The 22,204-nt window shown below is 44.5% G+C and overlaps 1 protein-coding gene across 10 annotated transcripts in view; it reads right to left on the reverse strand.

Annotated features, from left to right (window-relative positions):
• LOC126416983 (sorbin and SH3 domain-containing protein 1) overlaps positions 1–22,204 on the reverse strand; it is a 1,139,715-nt gene that overhangs the window by 884,644 nt on the left and 232,867 nt on the right. Inside the window, exon 1 of one of the 10 annotated variants that reach the window (XM_050084893.1) lies at positions 5,877–5,921. The exons of the other annotated variants lie outside the window; for them this stretch is intronic. Coding sequence (XP_049940850.1) covers positions 5,877–5,906 — 30 coding nt within the window. The 5' untranslated portion in view covers positions 5,907–5,921. Of the gene's footprint in view, positions 1–5,876; positions 5,922–22,204 lie in introns of those variants that run through there. 10 annotated transcript variants of the gene reach the window in all.

Below are 22,204 nucleotides of genomic sequence, written 5' to 3' on the forward strand. Positions count from 1 at the left end.
GAAAGTTTTCACATTTCATTGCTGTATGAAATCATTAAAACTGAGCTCCTGCTCATCATTTGTGCTCACTTGCAATATTCGATAACACATTCAAGTTACTGTTAGAAATCTGTATCATTAGTTTTAAGTGTCCCTGTTTTCTTCTTTATACCACACATTTACACAACCTAGGTTCGATGGACGCTGTGATTATGTCGTAGCGTCATTGTATTTGTTTGGGTGTACTCAAGTACAGTTTTTTAGAATTCTGAGAATACATAATTGACACACATATGTGTTGTTGGATTTCAGAAAATATATTGTTACAACTAACAACTCCGTTTAGCTGCCAGAAAGCATACACCTGTTTTGTGTAAGAAAGTAAAGTACTGAAGTAGATGGTTGCGAGTACATGACGCAGTATAGAAATGTTCTGGGAGTTTGCTACACAGTGAAAAAGATTTGGGCTTTACCACAGTGAAGAGCCTTGCAGGCAATATTGCAAGTACAGCGAGAAATGTTACTGTAGATAATTTTTTTGCAAGTACACCATTTGCACTACACCCTTTGGGGTAAAAACTTAACTGTTGAGGACGAATAAAACAGGAATTCTAAAAGAGATGAAGCCAAATAGTAGAAGACAGGTAACTTCAAGTCTGAAACTTCCTGGCAGATTAAAACTGTGTGCCCGCCCGAGACTCGAACTCGGGACCTTTGCCTTTCGCGGGCAAGTGCTCTACCAACTGAGCTACCGAAGCACGACTCACGGCCGGCACTCACAGCTTTACTTCTACCAGTACCTCGTCTATTTACATTTACGTAAGAAATGATAGCAGTTAGCTTTTCGCAAAAGAAAAACACGTTTACTCTGTTCATAAATACCATGTATCATGCTCTATAAACGACCAAAGCCTGAGATCGTGAAATTTTATAAACAGGCGAAGGGTGGTGTGAATTTTGTAGATCAGCTACTGCACAAATATACACGCAAAAGACAAACTAAACGCTGCTCATGGCTCTCCGGTGCAACATAATAGACGTATGCACTCGAAATGCCTTTATTCTTTACTTAACACATCATCCCACATAGCACCATGAGTTTTGGTACAAGTGGACACTTTCCACGAAGGAACTTTCAGTGAAGATGATCCAACCGTTTATGGCCAGAAGATCTCATTCTTTTCTACAGAAATCCATATACCTGGATATGGTGAAGTTCATTACTGTCACTCAAACGCAAAACAACAGTAGCAATAACAACACCACGTTGGGCCATCGGAAGAGGAACTGTTCGTTGTATTTAGCTTCAAAGGACAGAAAAAACAAAGACAATGTGCAGTTAGTGCACAAAACATATGGGCAAGGAAAATAACAGTGTGGTGCAACAACTGTAAAAATTAGTGTGATGCTTTCTTGTTGAATGATTGGTTCTTTGTCGATATCATAATTACCAATTCGTGAACAGTTTGTGATAAATAATATTGGTGGCTTACGTTTCAGTTTCACGTTGCAGTTTATTCAAAGAAAATTATTCAGGATTAAACATGTAGTGTTTTTAACTTAATAAAACTGGTAAAATGATCTCAGCTGTCTTATATTATACTGATAAGCCTTAAAAGAAAACATACGTGGATGATCACACCCATCGAATACTTTTTTCTCATTTAAAATGTCATATTAGACCTAATGGGTCCATTGGACAAAGGATCAGTATTGTGTTGTATGTTAACCGGGGACATAGAAACGACGGAGAGGCTCCGTCCCCGCCGTAGCCGCAGTGGCCCACAACCCCACGACGACTACCGCAGTCCACTTCACCCCTCCGCCACCCTACACCGAATCCAGGGTTATTGTGCGGTTCGGCCTCCGGTGGACCCCCCAGGGAACGTCTCACACCAGACGACTGTAATCCCTATGTTTACATGGCAGAGTAATGGTGGTGTACAAGTACGTGGAGAACTGGTTCGCGCAGCAATCACCGACACAGTGTAGCTGAGGCGGAATAAGGGGAACCAGCCCGCATTCGCCGAGGCAGATGGAAAACCGCCCAAGAACCATCCACAAATCCGCTGGGCGGATTCTTATCAGGGACCAGGCGCTCCTTCCCGCTCTGGAAAGCCGTGCGTTAGACGGCACGACTAACCGGGCGGACTAAGGGTATGTAAATGTACAAAAGATAAGGTCATCCACAGAACGGTTAATGAGTTCCTTGAATTTCCTGCTGTGAGCTTCCTATCGTGTCCCAAAACCCGCGTCTCTTGCAGATACAAAGTGACAGTGTTTGGCGCTCATCGAAGCAAGCAACTTGCCTTCAATGGAAGTTCGTTTTCTGCGATTGCTCCTAACAGGTCGGGAACTGCAGATGAGCTGTAGCCCCTTGTCTTCCCTCTATCCCTTCTTAGGACATGACAAGATGTCTGCAAATGGTGGTGTGGTTAGTGTTTAACGTCCCGTCGACAACGAGGTCATTAGAGACGGAGCGCAAGCTCGGGTTAGGGAAGGATTGGAAAGGAAATCGGCCGTGCCCTTTCAAAGGAACCATCTCGGCATTCGCCTGAAACGATTTAGGGAAATCACGGAAAACCTAAATCAGGATGGCCGGAGACGGGATTGAACCGTCGTCCTCCCGAATGCGAGTCCAGTGTGCTAACCACTGCGCCACCTCGCTCGGTGTGTCTACAAATGGATTTCACTATTTGTCGGCTGACCGAGAGGTTGCTTTCCCTATAATGACGTTGCGTGCAAGCTATATCATTTGTATTTATTGGTATTCAAAACCGGTTGCTTGGCAGTTCTATTACTGTTTTATCAACCTGTGAATGTATGTGTGGGTTCTGACCCAGTGCTGATGTGGAAGTGTTCAACCAGTGTTATAAAAAATGTTAGCTTGTCCAAATGGGACGAATGATATGTACATCATCGCGTCGTTAAATAACAAAATTGTTAGTCTACACCCTCAAAACTTTTTTGTTGTTGTAATGAATATTGTTTCACGGCATTTGAATTGTTACTTAGTGGCATTTTTCGTACTATTACTATTTCTTATATATTTGACTCCTCAGTTTTAACGTAATGCTTTACGTAAATCAAGAACTATATACTTCTAACTTCCCACGCCAAATTGTGGGTGCTATGTTTTACATTAAGTAACCGTGTATGTTTGATGTCATGTATGTATGGGTTCTGACCCAGTGCTTATGCGGAACCATATAACCATTGTTATAATAATGTTCGCTTGTCCAAAGGGACAAATGAGATGTACATCATCATATCATAACAAAATTGTTTGTCTACACCTTCAAAACTTTTTTTATAATGAGTATTGTGTTTCACGGCATTTTAATTATTACGTAATGGCATTTTCGTACTATTACTATTTTTATATATTTGACTCCTTAGTCGTAACATAACAGTTTACGTAAATCACTAACGTTGTACTTCTAACTTCTCACGCCAGATGGTGGGTACTATGTTTTTTAAAAAAACTGTCCATTTCATGTTATTCATATATTATTCTTTTTCCTTTTCTTTTTCTCTTTTACTTGTCCTGCACTCTGACAACTTATTATCGATCTGTTTAATGTTTTGTAAGTTAGTTTTTCAAAAAACAACACGCCAGTGTATTTTAGATGTTTCCTTCCCCCTTTGTCTGCTATGTTTTTTATGTACAGTTTAAATTTGAATTACTTAATGAGTCACAAATGCACAAGAGGTATTTTTGTGTTAATATCTTGCAAAACCAGTAATATTAAGTGTTCACGTGACACATGTCACATAGAGGGCGTTCCAAGCCCTGTCACACCGAGATCTGCTGCACAGGTGCATGTAAACAGCGGTCTCAGTTTATCTGATCGGTCTAAGTTTGTGGTTATAGCTTGATACCAGTGCCTACCAATTTTAATTGTATATTACAGGTATGTTCCTACCAACTATTATGTTCATACGCAGGTGTAGTTGTGATTTTCGGTTTTATACTCTCTGATCGTTATGTGAAAATTTTTAACTTCTAGCACTGAGGATGGTCACTAAGTGACCGAAAATCGATTTTACTGACAATAAAACAACAAAATACGGCCAATGCCGATTTCCCTTCCAATTCTACAGGGTGTTACAAAAAGGTACGGCCAAAGTTTCAGGAAACATTCCTCATACACAAATAAAGAAAAGATGTTACGTGGACATGTGTCCGGAAACGCTTAATTTCCATGCTAGAGCTCATTTTAGTTTCGTCAGTATGTACTGTACTTCCTCGATTTACCGCCAGTTGGCCCAAATGAAGGAAGGTAATGTTGACTTCGGTGCTTGTGTTGACATGCGAATCATTGCTCTGCATTTTTCAGTCAGTGCAATGTTTACAAATGCGGAGTTGGCAGATGCCCATTTGATGTATGGATTAGCACGGGGCAATAGCCGTGGCGCGGTACGATTGTATCGAGACAGATTTCAAGAACGAAGGTGTTCCAACAGGAAGACGTTCGAAGCAATTGATTGGCGTCTTAGGGAGCACGGAACATTCCAGCTTATAACTCACGGCCGGGGAAGACCTAGAACGACGTGGACACCTGCAATGGACGAGGCAATTCTTCGTGCAGTTGACGATAACCCTAATGTCAGCGTCAGAGAAGTTGCTGCTGTACAAGGTAACGTTGACCACGTCACTGTATGGAGAGTGCTACGGGAGAACCAATTGTACCATGTACAACGTGTGCAGGCACTATCAGTAGCTGATTGGCCTCCACGGGTACACTTCAGCGAATGGTTCATCCAACAATGTGTAGATGTTCTCTTTACGGATGAGGCTTCATTCCAACGTGATCAAATTGTAAATTTACACAATCAACATGTGTGGGCTGACGCTAATCCGCACGCAATTGTGCAATCACGTCATCAACACAGATTTTCTGTGAACGTTTGGGCAGGCATTGTTGGTGATGTCTTGATTGGGCCCCATGTTCTTCCACCTTCGCTCAATGGAGCACGTTATCATGATTTCATACGGGATACTCTACCTGTGCTGCTAGAACATGTGCCTTTACAAGTACGACACAACATGTGGTTCACGCACGATGGAGCTCCTGCACATTTCAGTCGAAGTGTTCGTACGTTTCTCAACAACAGATTCGGTGACCGATGAATTGATAGAGGCGGACCAATTCCGTGGCCTCCACGCTCTCCTGACCTCAACCCTCTTGACTTTCATTTATGGGGGCATTTGAAAGCTCTTGTCTACGCAACCCCGGTACCAAATGTAGAGACTCTTCGTGCTCGTATTGTGGACGGCTGTGATACAATACGCCATTCTCCAGGGCTGCATCAGCGCATCAGTAGTTCCATGCGACGGAGGGTGGATGCATGTATCCTCGCTAACGGAGGACATTTTGAACATTTCCTGTAACAAAGTGTTTGAAGTCACGCTGGTACGTTCTGCTGCTGTGTGTTTCCATTCCATGATTAGTGTGATTTGAAGGGAAATAATAAAATGAGCTCTAACATGGAAAGTAAGCGTTTCCGGACACATGTCCACATAACATTTTTTTTTTCTTTGTGTGTGAGGAATGTTTCCTGAAAGTTTGGCCGTACCTTTTTGTAACACCCTGTATATCATTTGTGTCTTCAGTGTTGCAGTGCCTGGACATGTGAGCAGGTGAAGGGGAGGAGCACAGGGTGGACAGGCCGAGCTGTCAGGGTGCACAGAAGCGCGTGAGTGGGCGGTACAAGGGAAGGAAGCGGTAGGCGGCAGGCAGCAGGTGCGGCCCCAGGGAATTCCGTTGCTGGCGGCAGGAAGCCCTCCTCGCCTTGTCTTGGCCGCACCTGCTGCTGTGCCTGCGTCAGCCGGCCGTTCTCTGAGGAAAGTGAGCCCGCGCAGCGCAGCAAAGCGTATAATAAAGCACACTGACCGAGTAGTCGCGACGGCAGAACTTGAGCATCGCTGCAGTCTGCGGCTGCTGCTCCTCCCAGCTGCGCACACCTCCTTCAGCTGCGAGGGGCGATCCTCAAGGACACGCCGCACATGACACACACGAGCACCTGCTTCCGTCACGCTTCCGCGGCTCAGTTGACTGAGTGGTGCGTCGACACTCGCATCATCCCGCCGCGCATGCACAATAACGCCGCCAGTACCAGAGGACCTCCAGAGACTTGTTTCTACCGCCTTTGCCCACTACTTGCCAACACTGGACCCAGCGATGTTTCACACTGAAAGTTTCACATTTGTAAAATCGTGGTTATCCAAGTTCCAATCGCTCGCGCGCTTGTTAATCTTTGGCTCAGCAGTTCAACAGCACGGTATCTTCGATACAGTCACTAACACCGGATTTTAAAACATGCTTTTCGATCAACTTTCACAAGTAGTCGCGTACAAGTCTCACAATGGGCAGAATTGAGAACACACTTAATCACCTTCTTGAGGGTGAACTGTTCAGCGACATCGCCTCAGCTTCCTCGGTGTCATGCCAGTGTTGTCCCAGCTGCTAACGCATGCACAGCACCTGCACCACCTCTCTTGCGTAAAACACACACACACACACACACACACACACACACACACACTCGTGCCTGTACGTCACTCCCTCGTTCCTAATTAACCTCTCATTCTCTGCGCTGATGGAACCGCAGTCATGCGTTAATTACTGTCGAGAGGCGCGACAAATATTCGAAATCGCTTGTAGCCCGTAGAAGGTCGTGATTACGTCACTGGAGAACGGTGCACAGATCCCTCCACATTACGGCACCAACTCACGTGCCTCTTACACGCTTGGCATCAGCAACAAATAAATGTGTTTGCGGACTTATCTGAGAGCCACTCGGCGACTATAGCCTGATTGAACAGTTCTACTGGCGAAAACCACGTCTCGCCCACGACCTGATAATTACGTCACTGGAGAAAGATACACAGATTTGTCCTTATCATGCAATCAGCTGAAATGCGTTCGATAATTGGCATCAGGAACGAAGTGTTTGAGATGTTTTACTCCTGTCCATGGACGGGGAACGTAACACGTGAGATGACAATTATTAAAGCAAAGTTGTTTTACTACCACACCATTCACAAATTTCGATGCTACGACCGGAGTATGTAAACTATAGGTGGGAACTCATTAAAGCATGGACATTTTACCATGACTAAATTGTCCGTAACAGTACGTAGTGCATGCGACAGGAATACGTAAATCAATGGAAGAGAAATGACTAATTCAATGTCTATACGAACACAAGTGCAGCTTTTCTCGTTCTGTTTACAACATTTTGCAGGAAAGAGTCTTCGGCGGAAGGTATTAAATATTGTTCTAAGCACACACACTAAGCGATCGTTCCTCGCCCAGCGCGTTGCTGAATGGTGAGTCACTGCATTCGCCACTCGCTGTTGAAACTATGCTCAACACACATTTGCGCGTTAATTACAAGCGAGAGGCGACGCAAATCGTCGAAATCGCGTCCCGCGCACAAGCTTCGTGATTACGTCAGGGGTGAAAGGTATAACTCAGGAATGTCCACACCACAGCACGCGGTCACGTGTCTAGGATAGTCGGAGTGTCTAACATTTCTTTACGGTGGTGTTTCAGGTCAGAATCCCGTTAAACACGTCCTTGACTAGGGTATGTGACCACACTGATAAAAGCTGTGCCAATGACTAAAAAAAAAATTGTATGTCGTCAACTCATTCTCAAATTTAGTTCCGCCAGCCTCATTACGTGAATCCTCAGAAGGAAGCACACTTAAGTATGGCTAGTTTAAGGTAACTTCCGCAGCACTAGTACCTCCTGACGATGAGAACAGAAGAATTTATAAGTATAACTTCACAGGCACTATTTTTTTCACTCTGCTTGCAACAATCGGTAGCGGCCGTTGTAGGCTATTGAATGCACATCCCTGGGCGGTGAGTCACTGAACTTGGCACTCTGCCACTTGTCGTGTGGAGTTGCTAGGTGTCGCCGCCGTCGGACGGCAGCCGGCGTTTCGCGGCCTCCAGAGAGTGTAGAGTACGGGCACTCGCGGCGCGGGGTCCCGGCTGGCACTGAGTCGTGGCAGCGGCGTGGCCGTCTCCGCTGGCCGCTGGGGGGGCTGCCGGCTCGTTGCTTGGTATTCCGCGGCGGCCGCTCCCGCGGGGCTTCCGGCGTCGCTTCGCTTCGCGCGGGCCCTGGGCACGGGACACACACACTCACACACACACACACACACTTCGCACAGGAATAGGGGCTGCCACGAGCTGCCGGGCCGGGACACCACTGCAGTACTTCATTTTGTCCGTGATAGAGAACACCTCAGCTGCTTTCAGAAGTACCAGCGAGAAAGAAAACTGCAGCCAGCCACATTGAGGTGGCAAAATTCATGGGACAGAGATATGCGTATATACAGATGGCGGTAGTATCGCGGACACAGGGTAAAAGCGCAGTGCACTTTCGAGTTGCCACATCTACTCGGGAGATTTATGTGAAAAGGTTTCCCATGTGATAATGGCAACACGACGGGAATTAACAGACTTCGAACGTGGTATGGTAGCTGGAGACAGAGACATGGGACAATCCATTTCGGAAATCGTTAGGGGATTCAGTGTTCAGAGATCCACAGTGTGCCGACAATACCACATTTCTGGCATTACCTCTCACCAGAGGCACCGCAGCGGCCGACGGCCTTCACTTAACGGTCGACAGCAGTGAAGTTGCCTAGAGTTGTTGGTACTAACACACAAGCAACACTGTGTGAAATAACCGTAGAAATCAATGTGAAACGAATCCGTTAGGGCAGTGAGGCGAAGTCTGGAGTTAATGGGCTATGGCAATAGACCACTGACGCAAGTGTCTTTGATAACAGCACGACATCGCCCGCAGTGCCTCTCCTGGGCTCGTGGCCATATCGGCTGCACTCCAGACTACTGGAAAACTGTGGCCTGTCCAGATTAGTCCCATTTCAGTTGGTAAGAGCTGATGCTGGGGTTCGAATGTGGCGCCGACCCCACGAAGTTGTCAACAAGGCGCTGTGCAAGCCGGTGGTGGCTCCATAATGGTATGGGCTGTGTTTATACGGGGCATAGACTGGTCTTCTGGTCCAAGTGAACCGATCATTCACTAGAAATGGTTATGTTCGGCTACTTGGAGACCATTTCAGCCATTCATGGACTTCGTGTTATAGATGACAATGCGCCATGTCACCGAGCCACAATTGTTCGCGATCGGCTTGTAGAACATTCTGGACAATTCGAGCGAATGATTTGGCTGCCAATATCGCTCGACGTTAAGCCCATCTGACATAGATGCGAACATAATCCACAGGTCAGTTTATGCACAAAATCCTGCGCCTACAACACTTTCGCAATTATGGACGGCAATAGCGGCAGTATGGCTCAATATTTGTGCAGGGGATTTCCACGTCGGGCTGCTGCACTACGCCAGGCAACAGGAGGTCCGACACGATGTTAGGTGGTATCCCATGACTTTCGTCACTGCATTATCAAACGGCTGTAATGATCCTCCAAACACAATTTCCGATTTGCAGCTAGCCTGTCTGACTGCCTCGAAGAGGCAACAAAAACTTCACTTAAAATGCTGCCATAATCTGCTTATTAAGAAGTACAACCTTACGTTAAAATTGTAACACTAAGAGACAAGTATCAAAGTTAGGAACTATGAGTAGGTCTTCAGGCAGCTTAGCTCAAGGTGCGGAAATTATTGGGATTATTTTCATGTAACGTCTGAGAATAAGAGCACTTTGCGACTTCCCATAAATTTTAAACATAATTCATCCAGGGGAGCTCGATTCTTTAACCATTTTATTAATTTTTGTTTTGAACTACCAGTGCCTTTCGCATGACACCACAGATGCTCTTGCCAGACAGACACATCTGGTGATACTCTGAGGTACTCCTACGAATGTTGTAAATTGTAGCATTCACTTACAGCTTTCAAAGTAACAGTAGGCGCGGAGATGGTGCTAGAAGATTGTAACATGTGGCTTTTTTTATAGTGATCATATTGAAGAGATCGTTTACACTGAAAGCATGTGTGTCGAAAGGTATTGTACGTGAATTTGAGTTTGTACTGCTGCTTTTATCAGTAGGCTCGAAGTGAAACCACTGGAGGAGTATGTGGTTTTGATATAAATTTACTACATTTTAGGTCCATTTTTCTTGTCTTTAGGAACGTAATTTGTTTTAGGCATTATGAGTTTATGGAGGTTTCGAGATGTGGGATCGTGTCCAGCAAAAGTGCGAATTTGCTTTAAAAATATCTCGTGATATGATCAGTGGTTAAAGAATTTATGTCCCAGTGGTTCCAGAATGAATCCACATCCTTATAACAACTGGTTGTTTATTTTTTGCCAATTGCCAATTTCCTTTTGAAAATACCTCGTGATATGATGAGTGGTTAAAGAATTTATGTCCCAGTGGTTCCAGAATGAATCCACCTCCTTAAAACAATTAGTTTTTTATTTTTTGCCAATTTCTTCTTGTATTAGTCGCTTACTACGATAAAATTGTTTTCCAAAGTGAAACCACCTCCACAAAATAATTGATTGTTTACTTTTTGCCAGTGTCTTACTATGACGATAAAGGTCAGTCTTGTGAATAATTATAAATTAATTTCTTATATTTTTCGGACTCAAGGATTAAAGAATAGGGGTTTGGGTTACTGGTTTTTAAATTGCGTAGTACAGATTGTTAAAAACAGGCAATAAAAAGGCTGGGAATTAATATTTAGTTGTTAAATTTCATCTTATGTTTCTCAAAGTGTCCCCTTTAAACACATTTGTGTGTGTTGTACCACATGGTTGCATATGTAACGTATTGTGTAGATTCTTAAATAAACACACCACATATAGAAATATAGAATATAAATACCCGAGTACCAGCATATTTTCTATCCCCCCCCCCCCCCCCCCCTACCTCTCTCTACATTTTCGGCTGATCATTTAATTTATTTTCGTCTTTTCGGCAGAAATTAGACACTTGTAAGTATTTTTATAGGAATCGACAGGCCTCGAAAAAGCCACATTAATCGAGGCACGAGGCATGTGCATTTCAGAAAAAGGACTTCAATTCGGTACGCTTCTGCAAGAGAAGTTAAGTCACCTTGCAATTTAAAACTAAAAGGTGCAGTAAATGGGCGAAAAACAGCTGTGGACTGCAAAGACTGGAGTATATAGCAGAATAAACGGTGGTGGTGGTAGTGGTGGTGGTGAGAATGTTTATAAATGATGGCGTTAGTATGTAAAACGTGTTCAGAGATGAGGAACTGCCGCACCAAACGACAGACTGAAGGAAATAAAACAAGGAGCCATCCTTTCTGACAGAAATTCGTTTTTTCAAGCTGGCGTTCTTGTGCAGCGAATCAAGTGTCCGATCATCAAGAAAAGCCGTTGTACAGCAGGTGGTGGTCCTCCAGAGGTTAACGGAACTCTTCACCAGCGCCGCGTAAGCGCCGTCTCCCAGAAGTATGCCACGGACGAGCGGCTGATTCATACGCAAGCAAACCGTGGTTTCGTGCCTGCGCATTCCTCCAGTGACGTCACACACCACAGGTGAAAGGCCTCTGTGAGTCGCTCGGTCGTGGCGGAGTATAAGTAGAGGCCTCAGAAAAAAATCACTCTCTCTCTGCAGCGCAATCTGGACTGTTTCGAAATTTCCTGACAAATTAAAACTCTGCCCTGCACTAAGGCACGATCCCAGAACCATTCCTTTCGTACATAATGCTCCTATCGACTGAGATATCTTGCCCGTCCTCAGTATACGTTTCTGCCACTTTCTATCCTTGTCCAGTACGCAATTTAATGTGTCAGGATGTTTGGAATGCTGACTTCGTACCATTAGCGTATATGCGATTTTGACGCTAGGTACGTCGTAGTTGCTCGCATGAAAAGGGACGAAAAATACCGAGTTATTGCACTTATTACACATTTGACATGATAGGTGCAATTATTTTTCTCATTTGCCCTGGTTTTTGTGTGCAGATTGGGTTAGGAGAGAACTTACCTAGTGTAAGGAAGGGAGAGCAAGCTATGACGTCCTGTCGAAGACGAGGTCATTAGAGGTGGAATACAAACTCGGATGCTTCAAGGCTACAAAGGTGAGCAATGTTCGGCGAGATACAGTATGAATTTTTATTTTTGCATACATCTGAGTCTAGGGCAACATTATTTTAAAGTGTTGATAAATTTAGAACATTGCTCCCCCTCGTATCTACTACGACAGCGGCTTCACAGTAAAGCTACAGAAGCATATTTGCATACACTCACACACAGTGGATACCAGAAAATGGCAAACAGCGGAAATTAGTTGGTAGTGATGTGAATAACTACGTATAACAATCAAAGTGGAGAACAGAATTTTCTTTTACTACATTTCTGGCTGTGGCTCCCGACAGTAAAACACTTACTATAGGATAGCAGAGACCAAAACGGAATCATTCTAGCGACGATACGTGCCGCCCGCGTGGAAATCCACCGACATAAACGAGTTTGGCAAAGTGCACATTGCCACAGACCGACGCCTGAAAACCAGCGTCAAGGAATAATTGCCATGCTACCTTTAGGGAGCTGTAGAGGGTCAAAAGTGAAGGTTAAGGCATAGACTGGAATACATCCAACAAATAATTAAGGACCATGGTTGTAGGCGCTACGCTGAGATGAAGTCGTAACGGGCCGGATCAACCAAAGAGTGGAAAAAATTCTAAGAAAATTGAAGTCTGTTATTACTTCCTCCAAATATATCTCACGAAATGACCATGACGAGGGAATCAAAGAAACAGTTCTAATTTTTTTCAGTCTCAGGTGGACGTTTTTAATTACTTGACGCTTTCGATCACTCTGGATAATCTTCAGATCTAAATACACTACTGGCCATTAAAATTGCTACACCACGAAGGTGACGTGATACAGACGCGAAATTTAATCGACAGGAAGAAGATGCTGTGATATGCAAATCATTAGCTATTCAGGGCATTCACACAAGGTTGGCGCCGGTGGCGACACCTACAACGTTCTGACATGAGGAAAGTTTCCAACCGATTTCTCATACACAAACAGCAGTAGACCGGCGCTGCCTGGTGAAACGTTGTTGTGATGCCTCGTGTAAGGACGAAAAATGCGTACCATCACGTTTTCGCCTTTGATAAAGATCGGATTGTAGCCTATCGCGATTGCGGTTTATCATATCGCGACATTGCTGCTCGCGTTGGTCGAGATCCAATGACTGTTAGCAGAACATGGAATCGGTGGGTTCAGGAGGGTAATATGGAACGCCGTGCTAGATCCCAATGGCCTCGAATCACTAGCAGTCGAGATGACAGGCATCTTATCCGCATGGCTGTAACAGATCGAGCAGCCACGTATCGATCCCAGATTCAAGAGATGGGGACGTTTGCAAGGCAACAACCATCTACACGAACAGTTCGATGACGTTTGCAGCAGCATGGACTGTCAGCTCGGAGACCATGGCTGCGGTTACCCTTGACGCTGCATCACAGACAGGAGCGCCTGCGATGGTGTACTCAACGACGGCCGGCCGGTGCGGCCGTGCGGTTCTAAGCGCGTCAGTTTGGAACCACGCGACCGCTACGGTCTCAGGTTCGAGTCCTGCCTCGGGCATGGATGTGTGTGATGTCCTTAGGTTGGTTAGGTTTAAGTAGTTCTAAGTTCTAGGGGACTGATGACCTCAGTAGTTAAGTCCCATAGTGCTCAGAGCCATTTGAACCATTTTTGAACTCAACGACGAACGTGGGTGCACGAATGGCAAAACGTTATTTTTTCGGATGAATCCAGGTTCTGTTTATAGCATCATGATGGTCGCATCCGTGTTTGGCGACATCGCGGTGAACGCACATTGGAAGCGCGTACTTGTCATCGTCATACTGGCGTATCACCCGGCGTGATGGTATGGGGTGCCATTGGTTACACATCTCGGTCACCTCTTGTTCGCATTGACGGCACTTTGAACAGTGGACGATACATTTCAGATGTGTTACGACCCGTGGCTCTACCCTTCATTCGATCCCTGTGAAACCCTACATTTCAGCAGGATAATGCACGACCGCATGTTGCAGTTCCTGAACGGGCCTTTCTGGATACAGAAAATGTTCGACTGCTGCCCTGGCCAGCACATTCTCCAGATCTCTCACCAATTGATGAAAAGTCTGGTCAATGGTGGCCGAGCAACTGGCTCGTCACAATACGCCGGTCATTATTGTTCTATGAACTGTGGTATCGTGTTGAAGCTGCATGGGCAGCTGTACCTGTACACGCCATCCAAGCTCTGTTTGACTCAATGCCCAGGCGTATCAAGGACTTTATTACGGCCAGAAGTGGTTGTTCTGGGCACTGATTTCTCAGGGTCTATGCACCCAAATTGCGTGAAAATGTAATCACACGTCAGTTCTAGCATAATATATTTGTCCAATGAATACCCGATTATGATCTGCTTTTCTTCTTGGTGTAGCAATTTTAATGGCCAGTATTGTAGTTGCTTCAGCAAACCGTCTTGTCTGTTGCGTACTGTGATATGAGGTTCTGAACAGAAATGACGGATTGCTACGCGGCGACTTGAATCTGAATGATGAAGAATGATCGAAACGTGTCATGTAATTTAAAATGTGCAACTGAGAATGAAAAAATGAATGAGAATTGTGTTTAATACCAGTACAATTGCTGACTCTCTCAGGACACATTTGTCGTCTCTAGTGGGATTCACAGAAATTTGAGCTCTTATGGAGTCTCACAGACAGTCTTTCGCACGTACCATTCACGAGTAGAACAAGGAAGGGGCTGAACCGTAAGGGTACCACTCGTCAGTCCTTGGAGGGTAGACGTGGAATTGTTTGTCAGAATCGGGCAGTAGGTCGTTGGTGACCGTTCCAGCCACGTGGATCAGGCGCTCTCCCCCTAGGCTGAGGCTCGCCTTTTAATCCTCCGCCCCCCCCCTGTCCCCCACTACACACACGCACACACTGCGTCGTCGCGCCCTCGCGTGCTCGATTAGCTGATGCAACTCTAAGGGCTTCTCCGCCCCCACATCGGCCTATCTGCACTGAGCGGTTTCTCTCTGCTACCACGGGCGTCCGGAGCAGGTGGGGGAGGGAATGAGGAGAGGAAGGGAAAGCTTCCCCCTCTCCTTTCCTCTGGAAACTGGACTACAAACGTCTTAATAATTACAGTGTTACCTCATATACAGGGTGTTCGAAAAGTCAGTATAAATTTGAAAACTTAATAAACCACGGAATAATGTAGATAGAGAGGTAAAAATTGACACACATGCTTGGAATGACATGGGGTTTTATTAGAACAAAAAAAAGTTCACAAAATGTCCGACAGATGGCGCTGGACAGCAAAACGTCAGTAACTGCTACCGTGACGGGTGAGAGGTACGCCGATATGTTACAGAATCGCATCATCCCCAGCCTGGCTAATAAACACCTGCTGGAACGTACTATGTTTATGCAGGATGGCGCTGCACCCCACATTGCTAGACGCGTGAAAGATCTTTTGCGCGCGTCGTTTGGTGATGTTCGTGTGCTCAGCCGCCACTTTCGTCATGCTTGGCCTCCCAGGTTCCCAGACCTCAGTCCGTGCGATTATTGGCTTTGGGGTTACCTGAAGTCGCAACTGTATAGTGATCGACCGACATCTCTAGGGATGCTGAAAGACAACATCCGACGCCAATGCCTCACCATAGCTCCGGACATGCTTTACAGTGCTGTTCACAACATTATTCCTAGACAACAGCTATTGTTGAGGAATGATGGTGGACATATTGAGCATTTCCTGTAAGGAACATCATCTTTGCTTTGTCTTATCTTGTTATGCTAATTATTGCTATTCTGATCAGATAAAGCGTTATCCGTCGGACATTTTTGAACTTTTGTATATTTTTGGTTCTAATAAAACCTCATGTCATTCCGAGCATGTGTGTCAATTTGTATCTCACTACCTACATTATTCAGTGATTTATTCTGACTTTTGATCACCCGGTATATTACTGAAACGCCATTAGCAAACAGAAAAGTTGTATTTAGGATGTATGGCTTATCGACTTATGATTAGAATACTGCTACAGAATCTGAATTTGCAGTAAGAATTAACAAGGCGCCAGGTCAGTGAGAGAGGAGGGGGGGGGGGGGGGTAGGAGATAGACAGAACAGTGCGGAGAAATCCACATAAAAAGCGGAAAGGACGAGATGGACAGAGAGAAGGAGCAGGAGGAATTGGAGAGAGAGGGGGAGGAGAAGATGGACATGGAAAGGGGGAAGGAGCTGATTGCCATAGAAAGAGAGGAGAGAGGAGAAGGCGATGGACAGATATAGGAGCAGAGAGGTGGGGGAGGAAGTGACAGGGAGAGAGAGCGGAAGAGAAGATGAACAGAGACAGGGTGGTGTACAGAGAAAGAGGGAAGGAGGAAGAGACGGACAGAGAGAGGGAGAGGAGGAGATTGCCAGAGACGGGGGGGGGGGGGGGGGGAGGAAAGGGGGGAAGTAGATCAGGATGTATATCCAATTCCCATACATATAAGAAACCTGTGCTTTCTCTCTCATTTCTTTTACGTTCAATCATACTGCACAACACCAACGAATGGCCAGATAAAGCTTTTTTTTTAATTTTGGTAACTAAAAATTCATATTTGCGATACAAACTGGTGTTTGGTGTGCAATCTGTAAGGAGACGTGCATTTCTCCTGAAAATAACAATGGCATATGTTAATTAGCATTGTTTTGATGAATTTTATATTTAAATGACGTTTGTATTAGAAATTAATTGAAAAAACGACTATAAAATTACAGAAAGAGACTCGAACCAGCGATTCATGGATTCCCAGTCTCTAGAGCTACTGATTTTTAGAAGTCTTTATTTGTTTTATACATGACAGGATTGCTGATAGCCGGCCGCGGTGGCCGTGCGGTTCTAGCCGCTTCAGTCCGGAACCGCGTGACTGCTACAGTCGCAGGTTCGAATCCTGCCTCGGGCATGGGTGTGTGTGATGTCTTTAGGTTAGTTAGGTTTAAGTAGTTCTAAGTTCTAGGGGACTGATGACCTCAGATGTTAAGTCCCATAGTGCTCAGAGCCATTTGATTGCTCATAGAATATGCCCCTTTCTTTACAAATTTGCATCTACCAGGAATCGAACGCAGGATTCCTACATGGCAAACAAGCAGTCTGCCGAAGAGCCACATTGCCCGTCGAAGGGATTCGACCTTCCTTCACGGTATGAAGAAAAAAAAAAACACTCGGAAAACTTCAAATTCGATTTTCTCGAGAATTTTTGAGAGTTTCATCGAACTGTTTTGGGACAGTGATATTTGAGTTCTAAAGCCCACGTGCCATAAATATAAGAAACACAAAAATCTGATTGCCGTGTGGCCTCCTTGTAAGACAATATCTGATAACTGAAGTTACTGCCGAGTCGTAACCACATTCGCAATCATCTCGCAAACAGTTCGTTTGCGGACTCATGTTTACTGGAACTTCTCTGATTAATGCAATTTTGTCAACTAAGAGGATGGTTGGAGACCTTGGATGTTACATGAAATAAACTGTTGATGGGGTGCAGCAGCCAGCTCGAAAAGTACTCGACGGTCTATTTCAAAGTTCTTGGTTAATTTACTTCAAATTTCTGCAAACAGTAAAGAAAACTAATGAAAAATTAAATGTCTAACTAACGTAAGGTATCGTAGTAAACTAACTATATATTATATCGCGAGAATAAATTGCAGCGGAAATACCCGTCTTGGAGATAGTACCATCAGACGCCACTAGACAGCGGGACGATCGAGAGCTCGCGAATTTGACAAAAACATGATTGCAAACTCTTATTTAATGATTAGTTGCCGTTGTCATTTATGATACATGCCCCTAGAAGATTTTTAGTCCCTGTTTTACAGACATTTTTACTGTTAAAATGCACAGTGCCATACAAAAGCTAAGGCAGGCCTTGGATATAGTACCAACAATATTCATTAGGTAGGAGGCCGATCAAAAGATGTCACAGAACACGAGATTTTCCGAACTGTGACAAACTGTTCGAACAGTGCGAAACGAGTAAGTATTTCAGAGTTAGATTTTACGTACATTATGCATTGCAGATGTATTAGTTTGTAATTTAAAAAGCAATCAAAGCATAATCTATGATGTAATTGTTATCACTAAACTTTTGGTTTGAAACTGGTGTGTATTTGCAAAAGTCAGACCCAACATCCTAGAACCTGATTTTTATGAATGCCGCAGGTGAAGACTTATTCATTAGTCGCATTCGGTTGACAGTAATTCAAATATAGCCTAAGATGTAAAGCGACTGCAATTTATCATGCCAACGGCCTTGCCGCAGTGATAACACAGGTTCCCGTCAGATCAACGAAGTTAAGCGCTGTCGGCCTGCGCTTGCACTTGGATGGCTGACCATCCGGTCTGCCGAGCGCTGTTGGCAAGCGGGGTGCACTCAGCCCTTGTGAAGCAAACTGAGGAGCTACCTCATTGAGAAGTAACGGCTCCGGTCTCGTAAACTGACATACAACGGGAGAGCGGTGTGCTCACCACATGCCCCACCATATCCGCATCCAGTGGCGCCTGTAGTCTGAGGATGACACGGCGGCCGGTCAGTCCGTTGAGGCTTCCAAGGCCTGTTCGGAAGGAGTTTAGTTATTTTAGCAGTTTTCCATGCGACTTGAATTCACTATGAGTATCAACAAAGCACAGGGCCAGTCACTTTTTGCGGCAGATATTTAACATCTTGCGCAACATCGGGCAATGCAGCCAGTATTGGATAAAGTAAACTATCACAAATTTGTGACCGAGCGAGATGGCGCAGAGGTTGGAACACCAGACTTGTATTCGGAAGGACGACGATTCAACTCGCGTCCTGCTATCCAGGGTTAGGTTTTCCGTGATTTCCCTAAATCGCTTCAGCCAAATGCCGGGATGGTTCCTTTGAAAGGGCGCGACCGACTTCCTCCTCATCCTTCCCTAATCCGAGCTTGTGCTCCTTCTTTAATGACCTCGATGTCAATGTAACGGTAAACACTAATCCCACTAGTTGCTGTACACCGTCATATAATCGAATACTTACATCAATATCAGATTTCGCTGCTAATTATGTTCAAATGTATGTGAATGCCTAAGATACCAGACTGGTGAGATCATCGGTCTCTAGACTTACACATTACTTAAACTATTTTATGCTAAGAACAACACACACACACACACACACACACACACACACACACACACACACACACACATCATGTCTGAGGCAGGACTCGAACCCCAGGCAGGAGGGGCCGCCGAATCCTTGCCATGGCGCCTCTAACCACGCCTACTAATTATGACGCAACCTGCACGCAAATTTTTCACCTGGGCACCTCTGATTGCCCCCTCAGGTTCGTGCCTCAAGTGACGGGTTGTGTCACTTGGGTCTTTTATCAAAACTGAACGTAACTGTCTTAGATAAAGGCGAGCTATTACGGAGGCGTTGTCAGTTATTATTATTGGGAGAACGGGAGCAACAAGTGGTGGTTTCGTTTATGGTGGCTGCACTGCTGATAGCCATATTGATATGTGCTACAGAGATCCTTTCATTTTAATTTTATCCAAATGTATCCAAATTTTAAAGTTGCAGATGTGACTGTAGGGAAAAATACGAACGTATATTGAAGCAACACCTCTAGTCATAAATCATACTATGCTATGCTATTTATTTCAGGACTAGGTGTACCTAGGTAGTTACATTAATTTTCTTGCTTTTGAGCGAGATGACATTTCAGCATAGTTAGTTCCTGTTACACTTGGGAATCGCGCAAAATGAAAACGAATGAAACTGACAACAGCTGTGAAGACTCGTGAAAATAACCAAGCAAGCAGAGTAGATCATTCCTGGATTTTATGTTTTTCTTTAATGCTGAAATGCATAGAGCAGTATAATACACCCAAATATTACTGACTGAAGGCTTTGTTTCAATGTACTTTCAAAAATATTTTTATTTCTGCTGGAGTCTCTTAATAATAAGCAAATGTTACGTAAAATCAAACAATGGAAAATTCGGAATGCAATTATGACAAGATTATGGAAAGGACGGAATGCTACTCGCCATATAGTGGAGGTGTTGTGTCGCAGACAGGCATAACAAAAAGACTGCCAAACATGAAACCTTTCGGCCAAAAGGCGTTCTTCTGAATTAGACCACACACACAAGCACATTCACGCAAACACTAGTCGCACACACATGACCACTGTCTCTGACTGCAGTGTCTGGCCTCAGCGGTCAGAGACAGTGGTCATGTGTGTGCGACTTGTGTTTGCGTGAATGTGTCTACGTTGAAGAACCACTTTTGGCCGATAGCTTATTTGTTTATGAAGCATTACGTAAAGTTTTTGTTTTTTATTGCACCTTTAATTTCGCCCAAGACATCATACGAGTCCGTGGACCTGGACAAAATGATGATGACAAACAAATGTGCGGGAGTTACGGATTTGAGAAACTACTGATGAACGTAGCTGGGATAAAATACAGGGAAGTTTTACAGAAACAAATGTCCTGTTATATGAGTCCAAGAAAATGTAAGGAAAGCAGTGTTTAAGAAGGGGGTGACAGGCAGTTGTAGCTTATCCCCAACGTTATCCAGTCTGTATATTCTGCAGGCAGTAAAAAATTTTGGCGATGGCATTGTAATCTGTGGGGGATAGCAAAGGACTTGGAAGAGGAGCTGAATGGAATGGAGAGCGTCATAAGAACGGGTTATATTATGAGCATCAATAAAAGTAAAAACAAGGGTAATGGATTTTAGTCGAATTACATCAGGCGGTGCTGAGGGATCAGATTAGGAAATGAGGCACTAAAAGTAGTAGATGACTTTTGCTATGTGGCCAGCAAACAACTGATGAGGGCCAAAGTAGAATGAACTGGCTGTAACAAGGACAGCACTTCTGAAAAAGACGAATCAGTTAACATTGAAAAAAAATTAATTTTAGGAAATCTTTACTGAAGGTATAAGTGGCCTTGTACGGAAGTGAAGCATACGATAAAGAGCACCTCTGAAAAAGATGAATTTGTTAACACTGACACTTAGGAAGTCTTTTCTGAAGGTATAAGTAGCCTTGTACGGAAGTGAAGCCTACGAATAAGAGCTCGGAGAGACGAGATTATAAACTTTTGAAATGTGGTCCTACAGAAGGATACTGAATATCAACTGATGAGGTGGCACTGAATCGAATAGGAGAGAAAAGAAATTTACGGCACAACTAGACTAAAAGAAGCGATCGATTAATAGGACACATCCTGAGTCACCAAGGAATCATCAGTTTAGTACTGAAGTTAAGAGTGTGTGGTTGGGGGAGGGGGTTAAGAGTTGTAGAGAGAGACCAAGAGACAAACACGGGAAATTGGTTCAAATGGATGTAGGTTGCAGAAATTATTCGGAGATGATTTACTTGGACAAGATATGGAGGAAATGTATTCGTACTTACGAATATGAACCACCATTGACTTTATATTGGGATAACGACAATGAAAATTTGTGCCAGATCAGGACTCGAACCCACATTTCTCGCTTTATGCGAGCGGTCGCCTTAATCGCTTCGGCTATCCGTGCACGAATCACGGCACAGACCTAAACGTCCACATGTCATCGTCCGTGTATCACACAACCTGCACTTGCGAGTTACGCATGTACCCATCCAGGAAGTACATTTGTATTGGAAGTAGGGGGCCTGGTATTGGCGAAAAAATACAAAATAGGATTGTCTATTTTATTAAGTAGTACGATGCAACGTTCCTTGGGTCTTGCATGCATAACACAGGTATTGCTGTTTCGTATTTATTCGCCAGTACGAGGCCCACGACTCTCCATAAATATGTCCTTCCTGGACGGGAATATACGCAACGTAAGAGTGCAGTTTATGACACATGGACGTCGAAATATGGAAGCTTGGGCCTGGCCGTGATTCGTGCACGGAGGAAATCTGGGTTTGAGTCCCGATCCGGAATAAATTTTCATTCTCATCATTCCAATATACAGACGATGATTGTCCTTATTTGCAATTGTGGGTACATTAACTGTATATATTGACGGCTGTAGTCGCTGCGGTGCCTATACAATTGGAAGTGCAAGTTTGTCCGAAGGGACATTGTTTCGTACTCCTGCTCTGCTGTTTCATATTAGTTGGACGAAAGAGGCTAGCCTGGAGACCTGCAGCGAACAAGTCTTTGGAGTGAAGGGCACAACAACTGGTGGGGGCTCGAATTACACTACTGGCCAT

The sequence above is a fragment of the Schistocerca serialis genome, chromosome 1 (assembly GCF_023864345.2).
Source record: "Schistocerca serialis cubense isolate TAMUIC-IGC-003099 chromosome 1, iqSchSeri2.2, whole genome shotgun sequence".
In the NCBI taxonomy this organism is placed as follows: Eukaryota; Metazoa; Arthropoda; class Insecta; order Orthoptera; family Acrididae; genus Schistocerca; species Schistocerca serialis.